The 10,327-nt window shown below is 45.2% G+C and overlaps 1 protein-coding gene across 1 annotated transcript in view; it reads right to left on the bottom strand.

Annotated features, from left to right (window-relative positions):
• Positions 1-4,557: 4,557 nt before the first annotated feature.
• Positions 4,558-10,327, bottom strand: part of ARL3 (ADP ribosylation factor like GTPase 3) — a 38,280-nt gene continuing 32,510 nt past the window's right edge. The window contains exon 6 of the mRNA XM_038411278.2: positions 4,558-8,404. Within this exon, the coding sequence (XP_038267206.1) occupies positions 8,357-8,404 (48 nt within the window). The 3' untranslated portion in view covers positions 4,558-8,356. The remainder of the gene's footprint in view (positions 8,405-10,327) is intronic.

Genomic DNA, 10,327 nt, shown 5'->3' with positions numbered 1-10,327 from the left:
TGGGGCATGATGAGATGATCAGGGGGCACAAGGTGGGGCCCAGCGCTGTGGTCGGTAGGGTGGCGACAGACACCTCCCCAGAACACTGGACATTCCGGTACTGCGGAGAATGGTGTGACTCCGCCCCCTGCTGGCATGACCCCGCCCACATGGTGTAAGGTTGGGCCGGCAGGCGTGGAGCCGCGTCCTCTTTGGAATAGCTGCGGCTTCCGTCCTATGCTCAGTACGAACCCACAACTAGTTTTATATCTGGACTGGTCAGGGGACAAACCCAGGACTGGCCGGCTTACAACCCGACCTATGGCCAGCCGGGTGGCAGGGCCAGGGCAGGGCAGCAGCAGGGAGAGCACACAGGGGGGTGCGGGGGCAGGCAGTGGTCAGGGACGTGGAGGGCAAAGCACATGCCAGCACCAGTGTTCAGCTTGCAGTTCTCAGCCTGAAACAACAGCCTTTCTGGGGCTTCCTGCTCCAGCTGCTGGGGATGGTGCCGGAGGAAGAGACTCAGCCAAGTGGGGACAGCGTCTCCCCTTCTGTAGGTGCAATAGCTGCTCTCTTGGCCGACACTGGGGATTGAACCCAATGCGTCAGCCACGAGGACAGTCTTCACGCTGGCCCTGGGCTGCGGGCTCGGGGCCTTTGGCCTAGTGCTCCCAGGCACAGACATGAGCTCGGGGCTGCCAGCCTGGCACTCGCCCATCAGCAGTACATTCACTTTAAAATGAGTGAAATGAACAGCAGAAGCCCTGAGGGGCCCTCTAATCCACATCCCCCCCTAGCCCTCAGATCAGCCTAATCCCCTCAGTCTCTGAGCCCTCTAGGATATCACCGAGCTGTCTCTGGCCTCACAGGTGCTGGGCGGAGGCGATTGAGAATATAACATAAAATCTGGGGGGTCAGGAGGGAGCTGGGAGCGGGACAGCTGCCTTGGACTAGTGCATTCGCCACGAGAAGCCCTGCTTTGTGAAGCCCCATTGTAGAGATGGAGCTGAAACCCTCTTGGGGCAGCACCTGTTGAAGGGAGGGACTGGTTTTCACAGCAGCACTGTTACTTAGCTGCCATCTCCCCCACTTGTGCCGCCTCTGCATCCCAAATACGTGATGTATGGGACCATCACGGGAGGAGAGGGGAGCTGCTGCCTCTTGGTGGTGATGAGGGGTACGTTGCTTCTCCTCTCACTGCTTGTGTCCGGGGTGGCTCATGATGGCTGTCAGCAGAGACCTGGGCCTTCAGCACTGACCATGTGAGCCAACTCTCATTAAAGCCAGCGGGAGTTTTCCCACAATGGGAGTTGGTCTAGCCACTTGAGCTAAATAAGTAACTCATCAACGAAGTAGCAGGCCCTCAGCTGGCCACTAGAGGGGGACATGGCTATGCTCACTCAGCCACCACTCTCCTGATCTTACAACAAAATCTCTCTCCTTCTAAAGCCTCTGTTCCTGCAGCCCAGAGGATTTCATTGGAGCAGACAAAGGCATCTGTGGTTTCTCCTGAAATGTTGGCATGTGCACTTGGCTGTGCCAGGAAATAACAAGTAGAACTTTTGCCCCCTGTGGAGTCTGTTCTGCCCAAATATATTCACTGATAACGTTTCATGACTTAAGTGTGAAAGGATCCCCAAGCATTTGTACAGAAGGAAGGCTAATGGGGCGGAGCCTGGGGCTACAAACAGCTACTGTTAAAAGAGCATTCATATTTTCCAATATCGTTTGTACAATGCTCTTATTTGGGAGACTATCAGAAGCCTGAAATCTGTCTAGGTTTTCATAAGGTGGCCCATCATCTTGATACTGAAGAAAATGTACGAAGCTCTGTCTTCCAGTTTTGTTGGAAGGAATAAGCTTAAAGTTATTAAAGTCTGAGAATGCTGATGCATTGGGGTTATTGCAGGAAAGCTCATGTGCCCCCTTCTATTCCCAGCCTCTGTCACTCTCCTCCCTCCAAAAAACTGTACTCCAAGCAGAGTTTTGATCCCCAAAAAGGGAGACATACCAGAGATCCCATGAAAATCCACTAGGGACTTTGCTATTGATTTTACATGAAAGGCACCCAGCTGCTGTGGTGATGAGCAGTGGTAGAAAACCTGAAGAGGGATGAGTCTAAGAAATGGGTTTGCACGTAGTTGTGAACACAAGGAGGATGGTTGGCCCGTATTCGCCAACATAAGTCCTCCCCTATTTACCAACAGCTTGATTTTTCCAGCACAGCGAAGCCATCATGTGATCTCTTCGCTGCGGAGGTGATTTCTCAGATAGTTGGGACCAAAACCAAAGGACCGCCATCTTGGGCAGGCCTCTGTTCACTGGGGAGCCAGCATAGGGAGAAAGAAATTGGGGTGACGTATTCCTTGTAGGCTGTGTTAGGGAGCAGGCCAGCTGCTGGATTCTGAAAGCACGGTTTTCCCGCTCCCTGGTTAAGAACACTCTTCTGGAGCACAAGCCAAAATGGCTATTCTTTGTTGACAAGAGCACCATTGAGAGATGTCAGTTTCCACCCAGTTGTAGGAGGCTTCAGATTGTGCTCCGTCTGCTGGCTGGTAGTAGCACAACAAAAAATATTGTAAGGTCAGGCCACGAGGGTAAAATCTCTTTAAAAATCTCTCCCATGAATGAGTTATTTGTAGAACGTTCCCTGACAGCTTCTAATGTAGATCAGATTTTGGCCCTAAGTTACTTGACAGTTTTCCTTTCTTTTTGGAGTATTTATACAGAGCCATATCTCGCTATCCTTTTATATTCTGTGCATGGTTGTAGTGTCTGACTGTCATGTGGTGGGTCATGGTGCTTTACAAAGAGAAGATCTAGTACCAGCAAGTCCTCTGTAGGGTCAGATTTCCTTTCATTATGGTAATCAGGGACAGACATCTCTCCCACCACATTAAATGTGAAATATGCATGCACACACACACACTTACACTGTTCTGAGCACAGAAACCCTTTAAAGCCACACTCCAGCTTCAGTGCACACTGACTGCAGATTTTACCGGAGTTTAGTTTCCTACCCGCGCTGGAAAGGGAAATAAGCGAACAGATTGCAATAAAAAAACCACAACAACCCTAAATGCAGCCAACTGAGCCCTAAACGGCAATTTAGCTGCAAGCCAATCAAAAGCCTTCAACATGAGCCCAATTCCATGTACCAAAAAAAAAAAAAATCTTAATTGCAATTACTTGGTTGGCGTAGCAGCGCGGCAGCTCAGTGGGCAAAGCTGCTGGGACCTATTTGAAAGCAGCTTGGATGCTTGTTACAGACAAACATTCTGGCTGGGTAGCTTGCCGCAAGTTGTAGATGAGATGCACTAGCGGGGTGTCTGCTTAGTGATGTTGGGGATGTAGCTGGGAGAGTGAGATCTCCAGCACTCCAGTCCCAAAAGACTCCCACATTCTGCTAAAGGTTTTAGTCAAGGATAGAGGCATGGTGTGAACAAGAGAGATGTGTTGGCTAAACAGCAATGGAAAACGTTCTTTTATTTCTCCTTCAACCTGTGGCTTGCTGGGTTGTTTTTTATTTTTCCCCTCCAATACAGTCAACTCCTTTTAGAGCACTAAATTCATCATGTAAATGTCACAGCAAGGCTTCTGCATGTAGGGTATCTGTGGTTCGCTATACCAGACACATGCAAGGTCACACGCAGACCTGTCATAAATTACATCAAGGCCTACTGTAAATAGAAACAGGAGAGGGGAAATGCAGAGAATTGGGGAGGGAGGGGAACAGAATATAACATTGTGACAGCTCCGAAACTCCTGGCGTGTTCACTTGCCACAGAAATATTTTTCACATCCAATCCGTTAGGCAAATGAAATGTGAAAGTGTTTCCTAGTTTGCTTTAAAAATATCAAGGATCAGTCCAAAAAAAAAAAAAAAAGGCCTAAAAAATGGTGTGACCATCTATAATGTTTTTTTCAATGGCTTGCCAGTGTGCTAGCTGTCCTGAGTGTAGAGGGTACATACACTCAACCTTTCAGAAAGCTCCGATTGCTAATCTCTCTCGTTTGCCTGGGGTAGTGTTGCAGGAAGGGTAAAATCCAGTAGTTTTTCCCAAAATGTCAAACGTGGTTTCATTTCAAAGTGTTCGAAACTCAACCATTTTCTGGTTTCCCACACACAAAAAAGTTTGCTTTTTAATCATTTTGATCAAACGTTATCCAAACTGTTGCTGAACTTGTTAATCTTTTTGATATTTTCAATAAAAGCATCAAGCTTTTTTTTTTTTTTAAAAGTGCATCTTTGACACACACAAAAACCTTCCAAAAAACCAACAACCCAGCGACGTCCAATGCCAGGGTTTTTTTTTTGCAAAAAATGTTGGTTTTGGATAAAAAGCCATTTTACAGGTGGAAAAGACGACTTGTTTCAAAAATTGTGAGGCATTCTACTCATAACTAATGTCTAATTCTTTGATGAGAAGCGGCAGGACTGAAACATTGAAGACATTCTATAGAGAATAGGATCCTTTAAAAGTGAAGTCTTTCTTTTGGATGGTCTGAAAAATAAAGAGCCAACACAACCCCAAACCTTTGGCTGAAAACAAAATATAACCTCAAAACACTGGCTTCTTGTTTCTACTCAATTTTTATTTCTTGACAAAGACATCTAAATTATACATTGAATTTTACAACATGACCAAATATTGCGAATACCCCCTTTGAGCAAATTCAAAAAAGGAACAAACTATAGAGCGTGTATGGGCCAGATTATATCCTGCAATAAGACAGAACTAGATAGCCTAGCCTGTATGCTGTCCAGGGGAAGAAAATGCATCTTCATATATGGTTTGTACAGAGCCCTAGCCCAATGGGGTGTGATCCTGAATGAAGCTAGTGGGTGCTATTGTCATACAAATATATTTAATAACGAAAGCAGTGATCACTTGCAATTAGAAAGAATACAAAAATCCCTAATGTGCACAGAATATAGTTGGAAAATGGGTAAAAGGAGAACTTAGTATGTCTCACCCAGTGTTATCCCAGAACTATTGATGTTCCATCCATCCATACGTCTTTCCCCTTCTAAGAACCCAGACAGCGCTAGCAGAAGGCTCTCTAATCTACCAGACAAAGGCATTAGCAGGATCCAATGGCTGGAAGTTGAAGCTGGACAAATTCAAACAGGAAATACGGATGTACGTTTTTAAAAGTGAGGGTAATTAACCATTGAAACAGCCTTCTATGCTATGTGGTGGATTCTCTGTCACCTGGAGTCCTTAAATCAAGGCTTGATGTCTTCCTAAAAGAGAGATTCTACTTCAATCACAAATCATTGAGCTTGATGTAGAAATTACTGGGTGGGATTTAATGGTCTGTGTTATACAGGAGGTCAGACTAGATGATCGTAATGGTCCCTTCTGGCCTTGAAATCTATCAAGCTATAAAGTCTATGAATAAACTCCACCCATGCCAATGAGCGAGTTTGTTTCCATAGAAACTTCCTTTAAAGGGGAAAAAGCAGACAGAGTCAGAAGGACAAAACCTAAACCCCATAATTGGCATAAATTGAATGTGACCCTGGCGGGTGCAATGGAGATTTTTTTTCAACGATGGCAGGTGTTCCGGATGGTTGTAACCAGTCTTATGCTTTGTGTTTAGACAGGTGGTGTTGACGGAGGAGAGAAGCTTTGCTTAGCTGATCAGGGTTGAATGGACTGTAAATATATTAAAATAAGAGATGGCAGGTGAATTGTGTCTCAAGTACTTTTTAATTCCCATCCAGTGGATGCATGGAGGCTTGTTTACCACAAAGAGAAAGTTTATCGTCATCAGTATGGGATGGTCTACTTAAGTCCTGCTACACACATGGAAATAAAACTCTGGTAGCCCCTCACACTATCACATTCTCTCCATTATTGCCTGAATGGACTGATTACTTGTGTCTGGTGTATTTTAGCTGGGAGCATTATGTGCGTAGATGCCTGCACCAAAGATGCAAGCATGCCTCTCTACATGCAGGCATATATCTATTGATCCAGCAAGCCATTTCTGGACTCAATACCAACAAAGTCAATTTTCCCCCTCAAAATTGAGACTCTAGGAAAAAATTAAACAAATACAATTTCCAAGTATATATATGTCTGACTATGGAAAAAAAGGAAAATCTTTTCAAATGCAAACAGATAATTGCAACACCCATTATCAATTTCTTCTTAGCTGAAAAGAAACGAGCCAGTGTAGTTTTCTGCTTCTTAAAGATGTGATCAAAGAGAAGGGAAGAGCCTAACTCAAGGCTCTTTTAAAGTGGCAGGGAGCTAAGGTCACAGTAGTGTGGGGTTTTTTAAAACTGTTGACGTTTAGGGGTGCGGAAGCATTTCAGAAACTCTACACTTTCAATGCCGCAAAGGTGACGTATTTCAAGGCTGGAAACCCATATTCTGAAGCTTTGCATTTAGCCACTTAAACAGCACAACCTCGCTCTTTGTAAGAGAGCTGCGATTGTTTACAGCAGGAGGATGCACTAACAATAAAGCAAAGGCAGACACATGCTGCGATGCGTTACTCCGAGTAGCCCCTGGAAACATGTGCTGAGATTCCTTGGGTTCCGGATAAGGTACTGCAGCTGGAGGTGAGAGTCACTGAGCAAGCTGATTTTAAACAGATCTGCCTGCATGTCTCATGCTGCCTTGCTCATTCTGCACAAAGTTATAACTGTGTCGCCTTGCATATTTAGCTATCGCTTAGGAATTCACTTGAGCCTGTTTTATTCCCCAGTCTTTTGGATTTTAAACTGGGGCTAGATCACTTCAATCTCCACACCATTCTCCTTCTGGGTCTGGAGACAGATGTACTCTGGCTCTCCAGAAAGCAGGATCACCAGGGTACAGGCAAGGCAACCTTTTCCCACACTGCCCGCCAAGCTGTCTCCTAGCAATGAGAGGGCAGGGCACGGCTGTGGTCATTCTTTGGCCTTCATGCTTGGGCTGCAAGTAACAGTGCCAATCAGGATGGTGGATTTTTTTTTTTAAAACAATCTGTAAATCTATATGCTAGAAACTAGCTGGACTGAGAGCTAGCAGTGGATTTTTTGCACTGGATGCAACTGCTTTCAGGTGCCAGTGACTCTTAGTCCCTGTCAACTTGGGCCGGATTTGAACTGGGGACCTAGAGGGGACAAGCACCCTTTCCATCCTACCAGTTAGCACCTCCGTCTCACCTCTGACACATCTATTTGGACTGAAGAAGTTGTGGAATTTGTCAGCCAAGGGAAAACGACTCATCGTCTTAGAGCAAGCTTTTCCTTCCTGCTTCCCATCTGCCATTATTCCAATCCTTACCCATACATGGGATTAATTCTAAACTGGGAGATTCTTTCCAACAATGGCCATTTCATGGCTCCAGCCTCATGATACCTAGGATCAACTGCAGAAAGCTATCCCCACTGCAAAGCAATTGTAGATTTTTCACTCCACAAGTCCCAGTGCACTTCCTGAAGTGAAAGATTTTAGAGAAGGCAGAAAATACATTATGTGTTCAAAAAGGAGAAAAGTGGGAGCAATTTTACCTTGTTCTAGGAACTGAAACATGGAATTAACTGAGCTTCACTGCACAGTTACCTCGATGGCCAGGGTTTGTGGCATACCAAGACTAACTTGAAAAATATAACTGCCCACCCTTGCACTGAACGTGGGTAACCGCATATTTGCCACTGTGAGGTGGCCTGTGTTTTACTTTAGCTGGAGGAAAAGCTACCCCTTCCTTACCTTCAAACTTTCAAAAGCTTAGGTTATACATATATGCTCCTCTCCCAATTCTAGGGAGGGGTGCAGCATCACTGCTGTATCTGGTTAAGATGAAGGTCCTTTTTAGGGCTACAGGGGGCAGGGGATGACATGAGAATTCTACCCACCTTACACAAAATGATGTGCGTCTTTTAACAACCCACACTTGCTACCGAAACAAGACCTGATTTGTCACTGGGGAAAAGCTTTGACTGACATCTGAGAATGGCCCGGATGACTGTGGAACCAGTGGGGGGCAGGGCATGCTGTGAACATCTCAGTGACTATACTGGCTCTGCAGAAGCCAAAACACAAGCCCCCAGCTTACTGGAATTCTCTAACCTGAATCACAAGCTTACTCTTGTTTAAAATCACATTTTCTACTCAGATGAGTGTGGAGACAGTTAATACTATTTATACGGGGGGGGGGCAAGTACAATTCCTTTATTGGGAAAAATAACTGTACTAAAGAGCAGGTAAAGGTCCAATTGCAGCCGGTTGAACTGTTGTTCCCTTTGTTTAAAACAGCTGTAGCTGTGCACAATGGAAAAAACATTTGGTCAGAAAGCAGCAAATTAGTGCTTCCAGGATAGAATTCTGCTTCCACAGCTCCTCCATTTCCATGCAGCTCGGGGGGGGGGGGAGGGTTATTTCTTCTTTGCATTGACATTTTTGCAGACCCAGTTCATGCCGTCCTTCGGACAAAAGGTGGACACAGAGAAAGGCAGGTTAGTCAAGGAAGGGGATAAGGAATCCTCAAGCTGTCATTTGGAAAACATATTTGTACCACTCTCTCCATAATCCCCCACAATACGACATGTAAATTGCAAATTCCCCTTTGTTCAGTGGCTCTTGTCGCAGAGCCGTTATGGTCAGAAAAGGGACTTAGTAAAAAAGGGTTGTCTTCTCATTCCACCGCTGTGTCCGAGGCCTCTGAGTTAGGACTGACTTGCCTCTAAAAAGATCGAGGCTCAATTCCAGGTTCTGCTATGGACTCCTGCAGCCCATGGCAAGTCACTCAGTCTTCCTATATGTCAATTTTAGAGGACGCTGGTCCTAGAGTTAGGGTGCTAACTTGGTATTCAGGTCCAAAACTTCCTGTCTCTTTGTGCCTCAGATCCCATCAGTACAATGGGGATAACAGCCCTGCTCTGCCTCACAGGGGTGTTGGGAGGAGAAATATAGTAAGTACTGTAAGGCACTCATATGGCCCCCATCACAGATGCATCTAAGTACGTTAAATAGATAGACTGGCGCATCTATGATGATAACACTCCTCTACCACACAGGGCTGCTGGGAGTCCTAGTTTATTGTCCATAAAACAAGTTGGGATCTGTCTTGAAGGGAATGCTCCAGCAAAGAAAGCATCATTTTACCTGCTCATGTGGCTGACCTAAAGCCCTGCCGAGCGCACGAGCTGGATTCTTGTCACGTATGTGCACCCTCTAAACTGCCCCCTAGAGTCCAAGTGCAGAGTCTTTAGTTAGTATGAAATATGATGTTCAAAGCAGGAGGAAGCCAGCTGGATTTTCACGTCCGAGGTTTGAAAATCCATCTTTGGATTTGTAAACTGGGCAGATGAGATTGGGGGCAGCAGAGAGAGGACAGGGAGCCCCAGTGGGTCATTCGTAGAGTCACTTTGCTAACTATCACTACACCTTTAAAGTCATTAGACCTTAAAAATATTTGAGAAGCCTGCTAGTAATTGTCAGCATTGTCCAGTGGCAGGGCTACATGTCGTTCCCTGCTCTCTTATTTCTCAGGCCAGCACAGAGTGGGAGAAATAGGTTAAGAGCTTGATCCTCTCGAGAGCGTCATTAAGAGAGAACAGGTGGGAGAGAGAATATCTTTTAATTTACTGGACCAACTTCTGTTGGTAACAGAGAAAAGCTTTTGAGTTTACACAGAGCTCTTCTTCAGGGCTGTATAAGCTCAAAAGCTTGTCTCTCTTACCAACAGAAGTTGATCCAATAAGAGATTTAATAATTTTATTAAGATAATGTTGAAGTAAAAAGAAAACGGTACAGAGTTTAAGCATACAAGTTTCTGGTTATCAGGGAATAAGGTACAGATTATCAAGGGGTGCAAAATTTGGTTTAGGAACGGGTGGCGTAAGAAATACATAATCTGCAATCTCCCCAACTGGGGGTAAAAGTTTAACAGGTCAAAGTACAGACATTGAGATATGGGGGTAGGTTGTTCATATAATGGCTATGTTCAGGTGTGGAATATAATGAGTGGATACAGTGATGAGGATGGATCTACCCTCATTTGGTGAGATTTAATGTTCAGTGAGTTTATGGTTCCAGTTCATATGATCCAATGGAAAAAGTCTCTCAGTCCCTTTCCCATAGCTGATGCACGATGTCATACTGACTCACTGCTTCACCATCTTGTCTCTCTAATAGCCTAGGACTGACATGGCGACAACTATGCTGCATATAACAATGGAAGGGTGTTGTTGTCACACAACAGCAACCCCTTTTGGCTAAGAAAGGAAATGCATAGATTGGTTCTGAATAGAGTCCTGTCTAGCTCTTAGCCAGAAAGATGGTGGCCATACAGAAGGTGTTAAAGAGGACACTGAATCCTCAGGGCTTAATCAGGAGCACACAAG

This window comes from Dermochelys coriacea, chromosome 7 (genome assembly GCF_009764565.3).
Source record: "Dermochelys coriacea isolate rDerCor1 chromosome 7, rDerCor1.pri.v4, whole genome shotgun sequence".
Classification (NCBI taxonomy): Eukaryota; Metazoa; Chordata; order Testudines; family Dermochelyidae; genus Dermochelys; species Dermochelys coriacea.
Note: the sequence above shows the minus strand (reverse complement) of the source record. Positions and strands in the feature narration are given on the sequence as shown.